The 22,847-nt window shown below is 35.3% G+C and overlaps 1 protein-coding gene across 1 annotated transcript; it reads right to left on the bottom strand.

Moving 5' to 3' along the window:
- Positions 1–939: 939 nt before the first annotated feature.
- Positions 940–16,931, bottom strand: LOC141838834 (uncharacterized). Its single transcript, XM_074726424.1, has 8 exons — positions 16,056–16,931; positions 15,341–15,417; positions 13,466–13,634; positions 8,721–8,809; positions 6,553–6,717; positions 6,337–6,414; positions 3,909–4,012; positions 940–1,431 (listed from the first exon to the last, which is right to left on the bottom strand). The coding sequence occupies exons 1-8, from the start codon at positions 16,681–16,683 to the stop codon at positions 1,326–1,328; spliced, it is 1,416 nt and encodes a 471-aa protein (XP_074582525.1). The 5' UTR covers positions 16,684–16,931; the 3' UTR covers positions 940–1,325.
- Between the last annotated feature and the right edge of the window lie 5,916 nt (positions 16,932–22,847).

The following is a 22,847-nucleotide window of genomic DNA, read 5'->3' as shown; positions in this document are numbered from 1 at the left end:
ATTTGAGAGCAATTATGAATGGGTTTAATTTGGTAAAAAAATGATAGTGAAGCATGATTTAGTTAAAATTAAATATTAGTTAAAAATATTAGAGGTACGTAAATGCAACTAAAATAATTTTGTTTTTAAGTCGAAGAAAGAATTAACGGCATTTTATTGGAACCATGCATGTAGGCACGTAGGTTTCCGAAATTTTCATTTCGCGTACTTCATTTTTATAATATCAAAATCACAAGAGTATTTTCAAAATATTTTTCTCTTTTTTCTTTTATTATTTTTTAATTTATAATTCAGATCATATATTAAAAAGTTTTTATGATATATTAATTTTGATTTAAAATAATTTAAATTTTTTTAAATTTATCAGTTAATTTCAGAAGAAATTTTAATATCATTCAAAAATTTAATATTTTTTAAATTTAAATTTTATTTTCTAATACAGTCGACATTTATTGGCTATGACTACTGGAGAGAATTATCTCAGGAGTAGGGACCACAGATACCTTGCAAGATCATGACAATTTATATCCGATCTTTTCTCCGAAGAAAGAAAATAAGATATAATAAAAATAATCGACGTACTTTTTCTCTCTTTCTTTACAATTGATGTAAAAAAAGAAATATTTTCTAAAACCAAATTGTTTTTATTCCATTTATATTATGTCAAAACATAAAATAAATAAAAAATTATTTTTTTCTTTACCTTTTTTATATTTTAATGAATAATTTTTAAAATTTAAAATTTTCTTTTATTTTGAAAATTCTTTTCCTTTCTTCCTCAGTATAGTTGGACCGTGCTATTCATCGCAGCAGCAGGATTCGAAGGAAAACAATAGAAAAGCACAAGTCTAATAGAAACTTGAGAAATAAAATGCAAAGAACAAACCATCCAATACAACTCACTACTGTTTACTTGTCTACATGCTCAAGAGCTTCACATGGACATCAAGACGGAAATATTTTCTTTTGGAAAAAAAAGAAGAAGAAATAATTTACGGCTGTCAATTGGCAATGTTAATAATACATGTAAAATTCGCGAAGGATCTCTAACAACTAATGAATGGAAATTCGATGTACAGTAACTTAACTACAAGTTGAATTTTTCAAGTGTTAATCATTTAATTGTTTTGGTGGGCGAAATTTACCATATAATGCATAAATGAGGTACGAGGATACGGTCACAATATCAGCCACTGTTGGTCTGTGCCACTCCAGAGAAGATGGGGCGAATTCCGAACCGGTTGGAGACTGGACAATAACGCAAATGTAAGAAGCCCACGCAGCTACTTTTGAGCAAAATTTTGACATCTAATGTTTACAACAAATCAGAAGAGCTGGAAAAATAAGCTGGTGGAACCATCCGCAAATGATCTAATGTCTGCTGGTTTCACCACAGCTCGGCACAAGGGGCAGGTCCTTTCTCTCTCAAACCTGAAAAGATTCATGATTAACCAGCTTAAAGGCGATCAATCGATTACTCTGCAAAGGGTGTGAAGACACAGGAAGCATGTTTTAAATGGGAGCTAAAACATATTTTGACCTCTGTTGGGATTTACTTTCAAACCAGGGCCTGGGCTTGGCCATGCAAGACAAGCCGAGCATCACTCATGTGGCACCCAGAGTGCCAGGGCGAACCATGTGCACAGTACTGCCGATAGATGCATGTGTGGCTCATTTGGCCTGAGACCAGAGCCCTTTTAAGAGGAGTCTGAACAGAAGCAAGAAACAGCAGAACCTAGGGAGGAGAGGCATCAAAGAGTGCGCACATATGCCTTGGTCTAGTCGCTAAAATAAATGAGAGATCAATTCATGCTTTGTTGTGCTAATGAATGGAGGATATGACCTGAGTTTGATTATCATGTCACATCTAAGATAATGTTCACACAACTTGACGTACAATTGTTCTTTCAATTCGTTATACTCAAGTTTGCACGAGTTGTGAGCAAATTTGAGAAACACTTGTGTGTTCAATTTTGGTGGCTTCATAACTTTTACCCTTCTCGGTGTGTGGTGTGTGGTGTGTGGTGTGTGGTGTGTGAGTATATTTGTTGACACTAGTATGGATTTCTAGATTGATCATCTTTTGATGCAATAATACCTTTTCTGAATATTGCTATATATTGTTTGGGAAGTAGCACATTGAAGCGTAATACGACTACCCTGCCAAAGTACAATTTACTTTATACTGGAAAAATTATCAGAGTTAAATAAATCATAATGTTATACAAGTTTGATTTGCTCACTCAGAGATGGTAAGGGTTCGTGGCTAACAATAAAAGACAACTTGGCGCACGAAGCTCCCGCTAATACGGGATCCCGGAGAAAGATCTATTGTACACAACCTTACCTTACTTTGTAAGAGACTGTTTCCGAGACTCGAACTCGTGACCTCTAGGTCACACGGCAGCAACTTTATCGTTGCGCTAAGGCTCCTCTTTGGGTTCATGCCTAACAATCCTGGGGAAAACATGTAAGCTTGAAGTGGATATCTCATTGACATGAAGTACCTAAAGATTTGAGAAGTCCAATGGTCCTCCAGATATTGAACTTTAACAGATAATGTGTAAAAGAGAGAGTTGAGCAACATAAAGAGCTCAATATGTGAGCATATGGACAAGGCATTCTACAACCAATACAATGGTTGTAGAGATGAAGTTAATGATCCCAAATCGAGGGATTATCTTTGTGCTTATAGCAAAGTACATTACAAGCAAGTGGTTTTAGGAACATATCTTTCCTTTTCCTCCTGGCCACTGGTCTGAAACAAACTCTTTTTGAGAAGAAATAATTGAATATTAGATTAGTATAGCCGACTACAACCTGTCTCTAAACCCTAAACCCTAAAATCCAATCTACCAGTATGAATCTAATGAAATTAAGATAAGAGATGATGTTTTGGATGCCAAACCCTTGCTCGCCATAATGGTAGTCTCCATCCATATCTATGTTCATCCCCATGCAATCCGGGGCTTTCCAATTGATTCAAGTGCATCAGATACTCTGGTGTGCATGAGGCAGACAACCTAGACTGATTCCAGATGTAGACGCTATAGACTTAAGGATATGCTTCAACTATCACCAACTTGGTCCTCCAAATTGAGCCACTAAAGTAGAATATTAATAGGGAAAAACCTAGTAAAAATATAGTTAAAGGGTATAATAATAGTTTATTTTACTTAACTAACTTTGTTATTACTTGGAAGTTCTAAACAATTAGAAATGTCATAGGAAATGTTAGCAAATCTATAGCGACACTTCTGTTGGCGGAAAGGCAATTCCATGAATAAATGAGGCTCTATAGTGAAGGACACTTATAGTCAAATAGAGGCCAGAAATGCTTCTTTAAGGGCAACTTTTCTAGATTCCCTTTTCTAGATCGCAGGCATCAATTAACAACTATCGTTGAACCATCAACATGTTGTCACTATCGCAACCAAACTCACTAACCTCTGGTACTAAAGTTTTTGTGATTACAGTGTGAAGTTCAGTGCAAGGTGATCCTACTTGAAGCACGGCTTTGATATTTTTTACTTCAGCATTTTAATTGAGCAGCTAATGGGACAAGTATAGAGAAAGGTGAGATTAATAATCTATCCCTGTGGATGCTGATGAATAGAAGAGTATTTATTGTTCATGGAATTTAAATATTATCATCATGTTCCGAATATAAGGTTGGAAGACACCTTGTTAAAGGTGAGAAAATGATACCATGACAATGATGTAGGCGAACATAATTCTAGTGTTTCCTCATGAAAGTTGGCATGGATAGACTTAATAAAGTATGAAAGGTGAATGGAAGATAATATACATTCATGTACTAAAAGAAATTATTTAAACAATGTGGGCAGGAAATTCTACATGTAAACTTATGAGTGAAGGAAAAAGGTTGTAGATCAAAGAGACATTACCATTCAGACACACAATCTTCACAGAAGATGTGGTTACAGCTGAGTAGGATTGGAATATGCAACTTCTCCTGGCAAATAGTGCATAGGTCACCGGCAGCAACTACCTGCATCAGTTCACACATTAAGGTGCAGTATCCTTGTAGACCTTCATAAGGATTTTTTGCTTAACAGAATCTGGTGATAGCCATATAGTAATTATGGAAGAAAAGGCCCTAGAATTCTGTTTGCAGATAGATCAATCTGGCGATGACCTATTCAGATTAAGTTGGCAGAATGACGGTATAGATGTTCAACAGTTCAAGTGTTACTAACCTGCAAATCTATAACACAGCAGTTATCTGCTAAGCAATTATCACTGAAACTTTGACTCAAAAGTCTGAAGCAAATATGTGATTATTTAACCAATCAATAAAATACTACCATGTGCTTGCAATGTTGTCTTTTCAACCATGTGGTTCCAACTCCTATTTTCATACTTACTCTTAAAATGACAAAGCATGGAGACATAAGAAATGTTTAAAAAAGATGATATTGTTTACATCAGTAATGAGATATCATGGTTTAAACAGGATCGACTATGTTGTCTATCCACATACAAGAGAACTAAATAATATCCTATCCTAAAACCACATCGGACTACTTTTCATTTATACAATCAATCTTGTGTTTGCTTCACTGCCTACAGTTAATTGTGATAGTCCATGGCATGGTTTTTTTTTTTTTGAGCACTTGTGACAAAAATTACTTTGCATATGCTCCACCTGGAGTATATGAGAAGACCATAAGTAAAACTAAAATTCTAGCAACTGAGTTCCTTATCTTTGACTTTCAATTGACTGGGCTAACCATGGATATCTGGAGACTTAATGTACATTGTCATGGTGCTGAATCTGTTGAATGGATGATGATAACTAGTGTTCATTTTGGAGAAGAGCACAAGATCTTCAGTAAAGAATAGAAAAAAAAGGTTGGGCTATGACTTTCTTGTCTATTTTTTCTTCCAATGCATACCTATTTAATGGTTACAATGGGTTCACATCTCTTCTTCTGCAAAAAGGTGGAATCTGCCACCCCAGCGGCCCCACACGGTCGGCCCCACGACCATCTGTGAGGAGGTAAATCGAGAAACTACAGTCGGTCATGACGGAGATGGGTTCACATCTCAAGTATATAGCTCTAGTGTCTAATCTGGTAACACCTAAAACCACAATATCAGACTACAAGTAATGCCCCATCCAGATTCACTACCATCAATCACCCACAACATACCATAACGTACCATAATACTCCCCGCCACACAACACAAACTCTACACAACTACAATTGCATAACCATTCGATACATCACACTCCGCATATTTGCAAATGGAGTAACCTGCGACTAAGGTTCAAAATCTCAAGTCATGTTGGCATTTCGGAGTTTAAATGGAACAATACTGTTTCAGTATTGGTGGAAGATAAAAAGAAGAAGACAACCTAGCTTCGGACTTTATGTCCCATCTAGAATGGTACAATTTTGACAATGTATTATACATAATTTTTTTTAAAAAAAAGAAAATATTATTTCAATTCATCTTAATGTGTTTTTAGTATGTCAAGGGGTGTTGTGACATAATAGTCATTAATATGATTGACACAACAACATATGATCGATTTACAGTGTGTTGAGTAGTATTAAATTTCAATAATTTATTGAAATGATACAATTTGACCATGTCACTCGGCACAGTACGAGATTTCAAACTATGCCTACAACATCCTCCCTAACTCAACGTGTTTGTCCTCAAGCATAATCATACCCTCTAGAAACAAGAGGATTGAAGTGTGCCTGAGCCATGTGATGATGAGAGGCACAACGAGGCTACAAATTGTTCCATGACAATATCAAAGGTGCATGATCCTCTTCTGTCTAGTTCTCCTCCTCATTGGATTTTTTCCTTTGTCGCCCACGATCCCTCCCTGCTAGGGTTCATGCTCAGCACAGTCAATGACACCAACTCATCTCATTCAATCGAGGGTCAAAAGTACTAAACCAAGATGTGAATAGGTGATCATGGATGGCAAATTTAGTTCAAGAGCAAAATAAAATAAAAGAAAAATAGTAGACAGATTAAATTCTCCATCCTTTACTACTACTTGGTAGTGAAACAGATTTTATCAGTTTGCCTCACAACCATACTGCATCAGTACTTGAGAGTGAAATCTTTCCATATCTGGGTAATGGATTGCATAAATTTCAAAGAAATTATTTGTCTCACAGTATGGCAATTAAGATCAACTTGCTAATGGCATGAACCATTAATCACAGGCGTGACCAAGTTGAGTAGACTAAGGATATCATTTCAAGAAAAAATGGCAGAACAATCCTATATCCAAAAATCCAAAAAAACAAATTGGGATATGATCATCGATGAAAAAAAGACTGCAACCTGTTCCATTGTTGCATGAGAGCCATAGTGTACTTCTTTGCGCGATAGTGCCTTTACTGCAGCAACAAAAGATTGAACCTGGAAGCAAATATGAAATGTCAGGTTTCTGACATCTAAGAAGGCACAATTTGTTCACTGAGAGTCCAATATAAAATAAAACAGGTAAAACAAGCTCAAGAAACCATATACTGGATACCTTAAAAGAGAAGAAAATACCTTCTCAACAATTGATGTCAGCTTGAAGGTAAGGTAGAGTCCCGTAATTAGAGAGGAAAAGATGCTTCCATATTCTTTGTTCAGAAAAAAACGATACCAAACAGGTGCTGGCAACAAGCCACGGTACAAAAGCAGCAGGTATTCAACAAGAGTTAGCATTTGGCCCTAAAAGGAAGAAGACTAGTAAACTTGCCTAATCGTTAAGTGATACAATCATTGTTACAAAGTTAAATATTTATTGAACTAAAATAAACACAAATCTAACAAAACGTGATTTCCATTTTGAATCTGCCATTAAAACTGAATGATTTATTCATGTCACCTTATCTCCATAATTATGCTAGTTCAGAAGCATAAAATTGTCCATTTGAGGATGGTATTTCACCTCTGAATTACTCCTAGGAAAACCACATGTGAACTTGGAATTTAATATGTGAACTGAATTAATTGTGTACATTATATGTCAAGCATCCACCTGAGACACTATTTCTTCCATATGTCAAATTTCAAATTTCACTACGAACATAGTTATATTTAATACTCCTCCCAATTGTGGGCAGGCAAACTGCACTGCAGCCCAACATCTGAACCAACTTAACTAAAAATATATTATTTCCATTGTTAACACTAGTCCCTAACGCTCCTGCTCAGGTTGGTTCAAAAATATTATACAACTACAACTGGTTACAAAATTCAAATCTAAGACGGCAAATCTTCTAATTGATCATGGAGTTAAAAAAAACAAAGTGACAATCTCCTGATTGCAGGATTGCAGCTTGTACCTAGCAAAGTGGCAGACTGGCAAATTAATCCCTATAAGTTTCATCCTCTCATAAAGTGTTGTATTGGAAGTTGTTAGATATGTAATAGTATAGGGATCAAGTTGTCAATAGTATAATAGTTAAATACATATTTATGATAACATTTTGTAAATGATAGAAGGAGAAAGGGGGAAAGAGAACCCTAAGGAATTTTTTTCCGTAATATTTATTTTCCCTTAACATGGTATCAGAGTCACCCTATCCTCTTCTTATCAATCATCATCCTCCAAGTTCCTGTTCATGCACAACTTCCATGTCGTCCCAATGTCTCAATCTCAGTCCAGAGTCCCTATGGCTTCTCAACCATATGTCCACCCATGTGTTTGCTTTGTTGTCACTCGCGAACACATTCATGTCCTCTACACAAGCACCCACGCAGCCACACACATCCTCCACCTGAGGACCCTCGCAGCTCGCAAGCATCCTCTGCGCAAGCTGCCTTGCCTCTTTGTGAGAGCTTGCAGCACAATTTTCTGTGTCCACATGTCACGCACTTGAGATATTGAGAGCAAACACCCATTCAACCTTGTCTTCTTTAACCAATCTCTAAATTCAGTAACAGTTTCAGCCCATTCCTTGGGCTAGTAACATTCACATTCACATAATAAGGAAAGAGGAGCGAGGAGAAGAGTGTGACGAATCTGCATTGAGCTGTTTTGCTTGAATGGAAGAGGAAAGAGAATCATGGTTAGAGTGGATTTGCCTTACTCATCATACGAACCCTGTGTAAGCCAACACTATTATCATGATAACCAATAAAAAAAGAGAGAAAACCTTGTCAAGGATCGATTGGATGAGCATCGAATTTTTGTTCTTGACACAACTTGTGGGTGCATAGATAAATGGTCAAATAAACTGTTAAAGTGTAAAAATAGTGGAGCCTGTGTGTAAATTAACAAGAAATTAGCACTTTATGTAACTCGGAAAGTGCATGAGAGAAGAGGAGACAACTCCAACACAGTGAGCCTATGCTTGTGGACTCCCCCCTAAAAGGATTGAAAAGAGAGATTTCGCTCTTGTTTCAAGTTGAGAGAGATAAAATACTTTGTTCTGATAAACTAAAACAATTTCACACATATCCACTATACTAAAATATATCTAACAATAATATATTAGTACACAATAAAGTATGACTGAACCTACATATCTAACACATTAGCCATAAAAGTTTGATCCCAACTTGCTAGTTTAACTATCAGGTCTTATGTTTGGGTATTATGTCATTGTTATCTTTTAGCTAATGAATTGCTCCATATTTATTATGCCTCAAACAATTTCACAACCCAGTTCAGTACAAAGAGGAACTAATATAAAAGAGCAACTAATAGAAATTTCAAATTGAATTACCTGTTTTCGATATTTAGGGCCTTTACTATTTTTGAAGTACATCAACAGAACACACTTGACCACCATAGCAGCTTGCCGCACCATTGTATCTGGAAAACAATAAAACCAATTATATGATGCACTCAGCAAAACATGTCCTCATTCTTCTAAACATTAATTGTGCCTTCTAAGTCTCCATTAAGAGGAATTCAATAAATTTGCAATTGTCTTGCACTCATTGTCTAATGAAATTGTGAGTGTTCAGATCCTTTTCAAGAACATAAAATCAAATAATGACAAGAAACCGGGGCAGTTCCAGAATGTTATGTATCATGATAACATAAAGGGGTTCATATCTTCCCAAATTCTAAATAGAACTTGGCTCTGAAATCTACTTCTTGTAAGTCCGCTAACATTTGAAGATTGTAGATAGAAAAAATCCAACAAATATATGCAAATCAACCAACAAATATATGTATCATCATTCTAATAAAATTATACTTTTATCAAAACCATCTCATTTACTAGTACAAGTTATATATTTAAAATACTGCAGACTCTAAGATCAAGAATAGCTACCACGGTGACTGCATCATTGTATAAATGGGAAAGCATGATGATGTTATAGAAGACCTAATTGAAATATTGCAAATTTACAAGCGCTTCTACCTTAATAAAGGGGGCTGTGTAGGACAAATCATAAAACCTTTCCACCATTATATTTATTGAATTCTCTCTCAAATACATTCCCTAAGTCCTATCATATGCTGAAGACATCAGTTTCCTGCGCCGCATCACCCGGTTATGTCTCTGATGACTACATGACCAGAGAACTAATTCTTCTTCTAACCTATGGCACAGCCCTTCTGAATGCAATGAATTGGAGTCAAGATCTACTCCACCTCTTCGCATAGCATCACCCCTCAAAAAGCAACCAACGCCCGACAACTGCCAACTGATGATTGACCACCGAATGCAATGTCACCGTCTCATGTATCACAGCTTGTCTCAAACCCCAAATGAAAGTCTCTAAGATACTATGAGAAACCTTAACTGGAGCCAAGAGAAAATAAAAGTAAAGTATCATGGTGGCATCAAAACATAAGAATACTAACGTAATTCCCAAGCGACACAATATCAAGAATCAAATGAACTGTATTTATCTTCCAATATCTTTATTATAATATATTTTACTTTTTATATATACAAAAGCAAAAAACCATAATTAAGTTACTCAAATCAATTAAGCCAAATCACATTTAAATGCTCCTATTGATGGTTTGAAATTTAAAATTTATCAACATAATATACATATAGATTGATTAAACTAACCAATTATTTGAGCTCAATATATTTACATACATACATATATATATATATAATAATATATACCTTATGATAATTTCAACAAATCATGAAAAACTTCAAAAAAAAACTCTAAGCACTTTCATAGAAATATAAAATTTCAATTTTCCAATTAAATATACATGGATCTACATAAATTTTTTTTGTTCTTATTGAAGTTTAAGCTCCACAATTACTCCATCTCAACATATTGAATTAAGAAAGTACTTAAATACTAATATTTCCACAAAGTTCTCATTGCCATTATCAGTTCACCGTTGTCACATGGATAGGAGAGCAAGAGGTGGCAAATTGATCGGCTTAGGTCTGCATTGTTCATCAGGATAATGTTGCATACCATCAGGCATCAAAAACTATTAAGAAAACACAATTATTTCCTTGGCTCTATCATTGGCAAAAGGGGAGAAGAGGCTGTTGAAGTTAGAGAGACCGATTGGAACCCATAGAATGTGGATCGTGTCCTCCACAATGTTCTTGGAGGTGGCAAGGCTGCTCGCCATGTGCCTCACTGTCACAATCATCTTCTCCTAGGCGTTGCCATCGCCATGATGATCGTCATCACTCAATCTATGAGGAAGCAGTGGTGATCATGAGGAGTTGGGCCTAGGATCTAAAGGTGGGAGACAAAATCAAGCAGTCAACATTACTGTCTAGAAGGAGACGAAGACAAAGGAAACGAGAAGAGTGAATGTCGCTGTGATGAAAATGGAATAACCGCACATAGAAACATGTACACAGAGAGTACCTCAACATCTTCATTCATGTTTGATGACAGCGCCAACTTAGATTAGATCGCCAACAAAGCTCAAGCTTGTCGATGTCACAATTCTTGTTCCCTTACCTATATCTTTTCCTTCATGATCTCCTCAGCCTTAGACTCAGTCTGTTTTATCCTTTCCACAGTGATGGGACTAGTGTAACACAGTTGATAGCAACACAGTGGAGGACAAAACTATTGAGTCTGTTGCTGAGGCAATGAACAACAACTGGTGGTGGGAATGGTCGAATTGACAGCTTGCTAGATCACCACATGGCATGAGATTTGGGGCCACTAAATGGCTTCCTAGTGGACAGTTTTACTTTGGACTATATATAGCAGATTGTATTCTTGGGGCAGATGAAGTGAAACAGTGAAATTCCATTAGTTGAAATATGAATCGATAGAAACCCAAAATTAGCTGAGGCTATTTATTTGATTATATCTAATGTCGTAGCTTTCCAAACAATACTGTAGCACAAATATTTTTTTTTTAAAAAATCTAAAATGGGCCAATATGGTGATGCACTGAAAAGTTTAAAAAGCACTACACAGATTAATTGCAATTAAACTTTTTAATGAAAGCTCAACAATCATGGGCATATAATTAGAGCATGCAATTAAATGCATGTTGTGCATGCCCAACTCAATTAATTACACATTATTCATTCGCAGAACTTGCCGAACCCATGCATTCAATTACACATTATGCATGCCTGCATGAAGGTTGTATCATTCGAGAGTTCAAAGACATCAGACAGCAAGGAGTTATGCTCATTCTAATTCAACAGTTCAGGAAAAAAAATGGTGATGTGACTAATGGTTAATGCATAAATGTGTACTATTTCATTCTGCAGCATTGTTTTCTTGAGGTAAATGAGAATAAGATGATTGATAGAGAATACCTGTAGAGTAGAGAGGAAAGACAAATTAAAAGATGCTAGAAAAGTTGTCTTAGCACTGCCACTTCTCACCATACAAATGAAAATTTTAAACTAAGGTTTAAAATTTTGTTCCAAGCTAACGTTTTGATTTGCAACCAAAATGAAATAGTACTATTGTTGTGTCAGTGTGCCGACAAGTGGTGTTGGTGGCACCAATGAGCACAAAGAAAGTGGAAATGAGGAGAAGAACAAGTAGAAGAGGAAGAAGAATTTTAATGAATTGAGATTGATCAGTAAGGAGATATCTATATCTTACAGTAAAACAACAACAATAGTCTTATCTCACTAGGTGGGGTCAATATCTTACAGTAAAACCATGAACTTAATATGCTTGAAGCAACTAGTCTCTTAGGTACTAAACTTGTCGACCATCTTATGGATCCAAATGTTACGCACTACTATCAGGACATGGGAGTCATTATCTATAATCCAAGAAAATATCGCAGAGTGATTGGTAAATTAGCTTATCAATACTGGTCATCACATTTGCTATGACTGCAATTAGTCATTTCTTGAGTCTCCATGTCAATCATTAGAAGGCAGTCTTCAGTATCTCAACGTCGCCCAAGGCAGAGGACTCTTGTATTATGATATAGAACACCTTTAAGTTTAAGAATATGCTACCGCAGATTAGGTAGGTTCCCCAGAAATTAGGTTGTTGTGTTCTTCAAGGCAAAAATCTAATATCTTAGAAAGCAAGAAACAAACTTAGTGTAAAAATTTAAGTGCAGAAGTAGAATTCAAGGCTATGACTCTAATCACACATGAGCTAGTGTGGCTCAAATTGCTAATGGATGAGCTAAATTTTAATCCTGAGTTATCTTGTGTAATCATGCTAGCATACACATTGTCTCCACCCTAATCTTTCATGAGAGAAAACCACATAGATAGATCATAGATTATCATTTTGTTACAAAGAAGATACAGTCTAAGGATATCATTATATCTTTTGTCAATTTTAACATCCAATTAGAATATCTATTAGCCAACTTTCAGAAGTCTGTAGCAAGTTGGAGCTTTTTGATAGCATTAAACTAAATTGTTGAGAACCTAATAGTAATATTGTAATTTGTAAAGAAACAAGAGTTTTTCTGTTAATATAATTGATGTTCATAGAAGGTACTGCCTAGTGCAAATCACCAATACTTACACAAATTATTGATCTAAAGTAAAGTAAAGCAGTTCAAATATTTGATTTGCTTTTCAAATTCTACATAGTTTGTTTTGTGGAATTAAGATTTATTCTATTAGTATTAATTTGACCTGGTCTATTTTATTTGGTTGTCAAAGCCTAGATTAAGAGCCTTAAATCCATTGTTTGAGACAATTTAGAATAAGTGAATAAAATTATTATATTCCCCACCCTTTTCTTTCTCTTCCCAATTGTTCCATAGGATCAACAATTGGGTATGGTTGTGCCAGTCAAGATTACACATGACTAAGAAAGAGAAGAACCTTACTGTCAATGAAGAATGTAAATTTCTCATAGATCAGATTTCAAAAATTCTTTGCCACCGGCAAGTTTGGTTTTCTGCAATTCACTCACTCCGTCCACCAGAAGAAAATAGCAACCTTAAAACCTCTATGGATTGTCCTACCTTACATATACTATGTATTGTGTAGCATGAGAATCAAGCAAAGCAAAGATACAAGATAGCCTTAATCCTAAAAAAACAAAAGTAGTGAGCATGGAAGAGTACCATTAACCATAATGATAAATAAGGCCTGCCAGAATGGAGGTATTTCTTTGGGAGCTAGCATGATAAATGGGTATAGAAGGTCATCATTCCTGCACCACCAGTACACACCAAGTAAATGGATCATGAAGGCTAGAGCAATTCCAACAAGTATAGATATTTTTCGCTCGCCCTGCAATTACAAGTGAATTTGTCAAAATACAAATAAGTATGAAAACAAGAAGAAAGTATGTCCAATGCATAAACAATGGAAAAGATGATTCTTCAAAAGCACGAGAATTCAATCAATTCAGATAGAAATTTTATTGACAATATAACATGCATCGACATACATGTACTTTGATAAATGCATGTGAGGAGAATAGATAATGTTAAAAGTGGAGTCCATGCTTTTTGTGGCATGCATTGCATAGGTGATTCTTATAATAAATCTTTTCATTCTATAGAGAAAGAGAATTCAAGGAGCAAGGTTGAGTTTCCTGCTGTTCTACTAATTTCAATAAAGTCAATTTTAGTACGTAGTAAAAAGAAATGAGCATATCTAGGTAAAGTTAGCAGGACATGACACAATTTTTTACTATAAAATTTTCAATAAGTTATGGTGTTTACAGGATCAAAGACAGCAGTAGAGTACTTCAGATATATCAAAAGTGAAAAAGAAAAGAAAAGAACAAAGATGGATGATGCAACCCTGGTGACTGGTAAAATCTACCTATTTTACTGAAAGTGTGTGGATCCTATCTTTGTTGGCCCTAAGACAAAGAGGGTTGATGCATGGACATGCAACCTTTCAACTGGCTTACGACTCAAACGAATCGCCAATCTGGGAAAGAGCAACCATACAATTATAGTATGGTTTTTCCTCCACTTCATTTATCATTAATCTTTCAAAACTAGAGGGAACTTCGCATTGTCTCAAATAACAGTTTATCCATGCACATGCAGTGCTTCACTGCATCACATATCACAGTATATGCATATGTAATCATGCATTATTTTAATATTAAACTAGCTCACATAGCCTAATTAGTAAGGTTTTTCAGTTCGGCTTAACTATTATTGTGTATATTCAATTTAACATGAACAAAATGGATTGAAGAAAGAAATCCCTTGGTAGAAAATAGTATAACGTTTATAGAAACACTACCTGGTGGTTTATGATAATGAAAAGGTCACACTTTCAATCAAGCTTCATGGGATCTGACTACCAAAATTTTGAGAGCTAATGAGATATCTAAATGAAGGAGGAGCTTTGTCAGGGACCAACACAAAGGGACTATGGCTGGGCCCACCCTGCACTAAATTTTTGCTTCCCTTTAAACAATTATAAGAGATTATCACACTTTTTTGAAAATTATTGATTCTTTATACTATTTTGCATCCCTTAAAAAAATTTAATATAAGTTTCCTTCTTTTATCTCATAATCTTGATTCCACCACTAAGCTTTGTAATAGAACTGCCACTGAGCTTTGTAATAGAACTACTGTGCTTGATTATGGACAATTTAGTGATGATTAAATTTCTAATGAAGATTACCAATTTTGCCATCATATCTTGAAGATTTTCATAAGAACTACATGTTTTATCTGTTGATAGGTGCCGCAAACCTAAATTTTATTTTGTTATTTGTTATATAGCAAGTATATGCTATTTTTGTCAACCATCATTGATTACTAAGTTTATCATTTTATGAAAACGAGTGTTAAATATTTTCTTTGGAAATCTCTACAGATGCATGTATTTGTTGTCTTGTTGATGACTCTTCTAGTTCTCAATCAAGTATCCATATGTAGATGGTGGTTAAGGAGAAAAGAAGATAACAAGAAATATTTGGACTTAGGTACACTATATTAAAACATATGCATACAATATCCAACCTTTAAAGCAGTTTGCTTTCTCAGAATGTCATTTGACTTGAACAACACTGTAGCAATCCAAATAGTGATGAAGAAACCTGCAGATGTTTTTCAAAAAATAAATCTTTATAAAGGTGGAAGAAAATGAACTGTTGCATGAAGGAGTCATGAAGCAAAAAAGTAAATAAATAAATAAACATATCCAACTACTTTTGCGATATCAAAAATTAGAGGTATTAAATATGAAGTGCAACAGAACATCTAAAGATTTAAATCATTCAAGAGGGAGAGTTTGTGCAAGCTCAAATATTCTACTTTATAGTGAATATTCTTGAAGTCAAAAAACTTCAAGAGTAACTATTTGAAGCAACAAACAAATGAAGATCAAATAAAATATTGTATTAGAGACAAAAGTTCTATTCAATCAGATAATGAATGTGCATCAACCAAGAAAATAAATGATGTTCGAATGAAGTAATTGAAAACAACATATAAGTGCACGTTAAATTGCATACAAATAAAATGTGATGAAACAATAGTGTCTAACAGTTATAAACTTACAAGGAAAAATTGAAACCGCGGAAACCCTCTTAAAAAGAAAGACAACAAAACTGATTCAGACACATCACATGAAACATTATCATTGTAGTTTGCATATAAAGGTTATGTAGTCTACATAATCAATTTCATGACACAACAGGCAAGAAATAAAAAACTGCAACCTGATAGAAAATACCTTGCAGATGCTGTCTGATGAACACTACTAAAAGAAGCAACGAGAACGGTAGTATCTGCTCAATCCACCTAGCAATCGGTTGGATATTGTATCTCTGGTTCGCAGAGTCCCTGACATTAGCATTGGGTGTGTTTGCCTCGCCCTCCGTGCTCTGACCACTATTGCTCGACATAGCATCCGGTAATGCTGAAGAAGAATCAACATCCCCTACGCCAATTTCGTTAACTCCATCTCTTCCAAGCCTCTCGGACAAAACACTGAACAGTTCTCTTGAGTCGCCATTTCCGCCAGGGCTCGCCACCGGATACGACCCAGCTGCCAAGAGCTGGGCCTGATTCGTCCCCATCCTGAGACGCTCCTGATCCTCGACCGAGATTATCCTTATAGCAACCTCCCCGCTTCCGCTGGGAGGAGAAGAATCCCCGATCTGTCCATCTCGCATCGCTCCAACGGTCAAGCTCTCGTTCTCCGACTGGTTCGCCCGCTCCCGCAAGACTCCGGAATACTCCAAAAGCGCGTGGATCAAAGAGGAGGGCACCAAGCGGTTTCCGTATCTCCTTGAGAAGCCCGTTTCGCCGGCACCGCCTTGCCCGCGGTAGGAATCGGGGCTACCGGGGGACGATTCCATGGCCGGCGATCGAATCGACCAGACGGAGATTGTGCGTCAGATCCAGAAAGGGGCGGAATGCTTTTTGGGAGACAAAGAAAACCCTAAACTGCGATCGAATGCATGGGAAGAGAATGCTGAACGATAGGAACTTTGTTTCCCATCCTCTTCTTCTACCTTTGTCGATCTATCGACTAAAAATCCAGCCTTCTATTTTAAGGCTGACTATTCTCTTTGACTGATCGCGGAAGCAGAGGAGAGGAGGATCTTTGAAGCTAAACCCGTTAAGGAAATGATGTTCGATGCTCGAACGCGGCCGCCACCAACCCACCTTAATATTAATTAATTTTGTGCTTTTTTGAACGTGCTTGCCGAATTTTTAATTGCATTTCCTTTGGCTTTGCTTTTGTTTATGGGAGAGAAGTTGTAGCAAAAAGTTCGTCATCAAATTTGTCTTGCACTTTTTTTAAAATATATTTTAATATGCATCAAATTAAAATGGTCCTTCTAAAGTTTATCGAATTTATCATTTATCATACTTTCATTCATCTACCTTTAAATTAATAACATATCTATTTTATCCCTCGGGATACAGCACGAATGATAAATTAAATAAGTTATTTTTGCAGTGTCATTTTTTGATTTATCTCCTTATAAATAATCATGAAATCGATCATGTAAAATTACTGGGATGACAAATTTCATCTTTTACAGAAGAATAACACGATTAAAAACATCTAAAATCAATTTTCAAAAAAGATTTTTTATCTAACGTGATTGATTTCTACACCATGATAAATATAAAATTTTTATAAGACCAAATTAATCATCTTTAATATTATCAAATCTATCATTAACAGGTCAATTCATTAAAAATTCTTCATATGACAAAGTGCGTGAGCAAGACATCTTAGTGAATTGAAAAATCTCTAACTCGATCTAAGATGAATTATAAGTTAACAAGCTAGTCACAAATCCATCAATAAATAAAAAATATATATAATATTAAAATTTTTAAATTTGAATGATATATTAAGTAGGTTAAGATCATATACTAATTTTTTATTTTAATTTTAAATTTTAAAATAAAAATTATCCTTTTCTCGTGAGTCAATCCAAACTCAAAAGTTCATTAAATTTTTTATTTTTATTTTAATTTTTAAATATTTTTTTAATTTGTAGGATAATTCGCGGAGTCATGGGCTTAGGGATAGATCTATTTGAATCCATCTTAGTTGATAAAATTTCAATTTAATTATTTAAATTATTTCATAGGATGAATTAATTAATTCGACGATCTAATTTTAATTTAAATGAACAGCTCCATCAAAATTAATTGATTTGAGATGAACTTAATTAAAGAAATCTATTTTACACCTCGGTGCACCCTTTTCTCACAATCAATGTCTTGCATGCTTTTGTTGGCAAAGACTAGTTATAGAAAGTAGCTGTTTACCTTGAAAAATAATTAAGATGGAAGATGTTCAATGATTTTATTATTTGATTTGCTTGGAAAAAAAAAGAAAACTATTTTTATATATGGGAGAAAACATAAAAAAAAAAAAGAAGAGTAAAATACTACATTTAATAAATTTAAAAGACATAAATAGAAATAGAAAAATAGAACATCTCACATTTTATTCCTTTTAATTAGTTTTTTAGATATATATATATACACCCTTCCTAAAATGAAATCTTTCATTACACATATAGAAATTCTTAATGGAAAGGAGCCAATATTAGATAAGGATTAATAATAATTTTTCCATGATTCTTCCACAATTGCTATCATATATGTCTCCACTTATATCAATGCATAATAATTTCTATTAATCAACACAAAACGACTCTGATCTCACCATGAAACTCATCGTCTTCTACACCGTTCTCTTATCTTCATGCGCTACACTTTCTACGTCCGACGGCGACAGCGGCGGCCCGCCGCCGTGCGTGGCGAAGCTGATGCCGTGCCTGAGCTTCCTGCGGTCGCCGGAGAATCCCCCCGCCGCCACCTGCTGCATCCCGCTGAAGAGCGCTCTGGTCGACGACGTCTCTTGTCTCTGCAGTCTCTTCGAGAACGAAGATCTCATCAGGAGCTTCAACATCACTCAGCAGGATCTCGTGGGCCTTCCTCCTCGGTGCGGCTTGGAGTCGCCGGATTTGAACAAATGCGATCATTCCATCTCACGTAAGAATATAATTATGTTAATTAATTAATCCTTTGGCAATTAAAACTGTGAAAGATTTATCAATAATCACTTTTATGTCGATGCTTATGCAGCCAATCCTAGTCATTTACATCCATCCCCGCCTGTAAACGAGCCTCCTGAAGGTATTAGATAAATAGATCAAATTTAATATTGTTTCATAATTAATCATCCTCTTTCCAACTAAACTCGCTTTAATTTGTTATTTGCAGGAATTACGCCTACACCTTCAAGCAGTTCTGGCCCTGGAGCAAGCATCCTGCAGAGGATTTTACCAGTCGTACGTACGCAGCTAGCCTTTTGGATCTCCACTTCGCTATAACTGCACTGTTATTATATTTCTGCATGCACGTCTTAATCGAATTGTGTTTCTTAGTGGACTAATGAGCTAACCATGAATAAGTTTAAACGATATATATATATATATATATATATATATATATATATATATATATATATATATATATATATATATATGCATTGTTGACGTGGAGTAATGTTAGCTGTTTTTGTTTTATTTTGCGTAATTTATACAATTCCAATGCATCAATGGTCAAGTTGATCCTGTTTGGTTGAGAAATGAAAGAATTAGTTTGCTATCTTATGTCTCAATGATTCGCAATGTTCCATAAAAACATTTGTTTTTTTTAAATATTAGGGTAAAAATTAAAAGAGTAGATAAAAATCAAAAGAAGGTTGATTAGAATCCTCAAAACCACACCACATTCATTCAGCTTCAGTTCATTTTTATTTAATTTTTAAAAAATTTTATACTATTCTAAAAGTTATGATATATATCATAGACATTATATAATTGCAACAATTGTGTGATCATAATTGCTATACAATTATGACAATTATGATCCTATAATTATTACATAATTATAGTAGTTATAGATCATAACTACTATATATAGTAGTCCAACTATGTGATAATTACTATCTTATAATTGTTAATAAGAGATGAAGTATATATATTATATAATAAAATAATATTATCAATCACAACAACAAAAACCTGATCTAGCGACGGAATCTTTCCGTCGCTAGGTCAAGTTAGCGACGGAATCGAGACGGAAGTAACCCGTCGCGTAAAAATTGGTCGTTGACATCAGCTTAGCGACGGAATTTTTTTTCCGTCTCTAGTATTAGCGACGACTTATTAAAAATCCGTCTCTAAAATTTGCGACGGCTAAAAATTTCCGTCGCTATGTTTTAGAGACAGATTATTAAATTTCCGTCTCTAAATTTAGAGACGGAATATTAAAATTTCGTCTCTAATATCAATTTTTCGGCGCCCAACTCTATGAAAGTCACACTGGTCATTAGGTCATTAGCGACGAAAAATAAAAAATCGGTCGCTATCTAGCGACGGATATTAAAAATCCGTCTCTATCTAGAGACGGATATTAAAAATCCGTCTCTATCTAGAGACGGATTTTTAAAAATCCGTCGCTAGATAGCGACCGATTTTTAAAAATCCGTCGCTAGCTAGCGACGGAATTTTATAAATATCCGTCGCTAGATTTTATTAATTTTTAAAAAAAATTTTACCGTATCACATTTCCAGTGTTCCTGTTTATATATCATAAAACAAATTTCTAAATTGTCCCTGTTTACATATCATAATTCAAATTACAAAATAAGCACTGCATAACAAAATACTATTTACAAATTTCATGAATACATAATAAAATCCGTCACATATCAAAATACAATTCATAACAAAATAAAACATCACACATGTCTACAGATTTGTAAGTGTCTAAGTCATCACATTTTGTGTACAATTAATACATATACTTTCCATAAGAAAAACAAACATGTCGTATAGTTGCTGAACTGCAGGTGTTGGTCTTTCATCCATATTAGATAAATCAGCTGCATTAATTGCGTCATTAACCATAGCTTGCATCATATGGTCAGTAGATGGTGATTCCTCTAAAACAGCTGTGCCAGATGAAGAAGCAGCTGAGGTTCCAATTCTTTCCGAAATATAAGGCTCCCCGTGACAATACCAATTGTAATAGTTTGGAACAAAATCATTTTTACAGATATGCACCTTCACGGTATCCTCATCACGGAAAGCTTTATTTCGACATTTGCAATGATTGCACGGACAACGCAACTCTGCACCATTCATACATTCTGGATGGCTCTTAGCAAAGTTCACAAACTCTTCAACTCCAGCATAAAATTCAGGTCGGAGAAATCCATCATCTAATCTATTGTACATCCAAGCTTTATTCATATACATTGTATCCTTCTGCAAAAATAACCGATAATTGAATATCGATCTTGATAACATCAAAGTGTTACATGTGATTACTATAATCCTTATTATTTTTTCACACATCACTAGGTTGAGGATGAATTAAACATGCACAATTCAATTTGCATACATGTGATGTCTAAATATCCTCTTGTTTGTATAATCATGTTTGAGACGAGAAATATGAAATTATTGGATGTTAATATGTAGTCAGTCAGAAAGGTTGATATTCATATCACTTAGCTGACGTTAATTCACTAAACATTACATCTAATCTAGTGTCTAGATCAAAAGTATCGAATCCGATGAACGGAATTGAATGCTCCTAATAGATTTGCTTTGATTTGGGCGTCACATATACGTATATGACATCTCAGGGTCTTTTGTAGTGAATCTGATCTTAAGCTCAACTTAAGAAGCAATAGGGGGCTCCATTAGTGTTTTTCTTTTATCTTAATTAATATATTTTTATTTATTTTCTCAAATTTTTGGGTAATTTTGAGTATCAATTTTTGGAGTGTAACAAGCCAATCTTGAGTGGGACAGCTATATATGCCTCTAACCATGGGGCATAACTATCCTATTTTACAGTCTAAAATTAAAAGCTTACCTAAATTAGCATCCTATTTTCCAGTCCTATGATTTACATGAACTAATTTAGGGTTGTAAGCATCAATAATACCATGTGGCAGCTATGCCATTAACCAAGCAACCCTTATGTGACAGTTAGATCTACCCCTAATTAACATTTTCCATGATTTACATGAACTAATTTAGAACTAGCCCTAATTAATCATGCCTTTAACCATACAACTAAACCAATGTGACAGTTAGCCCTAATTAATCATGCCTTTAACCATACAAGTAAACCCTAATTAAAATTTTTACCTTGACAAAGTGCTGGAGCCGGAGGAGAAGTTCGACGCGCGTGGGAGGCGAGGAGATGTTCGGTGCGGTACAACTTCGACGGATTAGGGAGCTGAAGGAGCCGGAGCGGTAGAAGTTCGGTGCGGTAGAAGTCGGTGTGCGTGGGAGGCGGAGCCGAAGCCGGAGGAGTAGTTCCGTCGGGGAAGAGAAGTTGACGGGGGAGAGATGGCCGGAGGAGATGCTGCCGGGGAAGAAATCGCCGGTGAGGACAGCACGAGAGAGCCGGAGACGGAGGCGAAAAATCGAGCGGCGACGGAGGAGAAAATACGAGAGACGACGGAGGAGAAAAAAGGGCAGGGTCGGGATTAAAATTAGGATAATAGCGACGAATTTTATAATATCCGTCGGACGGATTTAGATCCGACGGAACAATTCATTCCGTCGCTATTCTAGGGTTCAGCGTGTGTGACGTCAGCTTAGCGATGGAATTTATTTTTGCCGTCGCTAGCTATAGAGACGAAATCAATTTCCGTCTCTAATTCCGTCGCTAGATCCAGGTTTTTTTTGTAGTGAATGTTAACTAGAGTATTCATATTATAACACTTATAAATTTGCTATACAACGCTACTAAATCAAAGTATTTTAAAAAATAAAAAAAATTGAAGTGGAATGAGATATTATTTTAATGATAAATAAAAAACAAAGACAGTTTATTCTAACTTTATTTTATTTTATTTTTACTTTCGTCATCGTAAAAAAAGATGACGCAAATTGGATTTGGAGTAGGCGTCTGGATGCGGATGTTGATCACCAGAGCACAATGTACCAGGGGATGTGAA

This window comes from Curcuma longa, chromosome 11 (assembly GCF_044706935.1).
Source record: "Curcuma longa cultivar G26 ecotype Majalengka, Jawa Barat chromosome 11, ITB_CL_G26_1.1, whole genome shotgun sequence".
Classification (NCBI taxonomy): Eukaryota; Viridiplantae; Streptophyta; class Magnoliopsida; order Zingiberales; family Zingiberaceae; genus Curcuma; species Curcuma longa.
The sequence above is the reverse complement of the archived record's forward strand: the minus strand, read 5'-3'. Positions and strand labels throughout refer to the sequence as shown.

What these genes read in the sequence shown, in the direction of transcription:
- LOC141838834 (XM_074726424.1), bottom strand. Translation starts at nt 16,683, where the DNA reads ATGGAATCGTCCCCCGGTAGCCCCGATTCCTACCGCGGGCAAGGCGGT. An exon ending in CTCATGCAACAATGGAACAG is followed by an intron (nt 4,013 to 6,336) that starts GTTGCAGTCTTT and finishes GAACTGATGCAG; the next exon opens with GTAGTTGCTGCCGGTGACCT. An exon ending in GAAGATTGTGTGTCTGAATG is followed by an intron (nt 1,432 to 3,908) that starts GTAATGTCTCTT and finishes GAATCTTTTCAG; the next exon opens with GTTTGAGAGAGAAAGGACCT.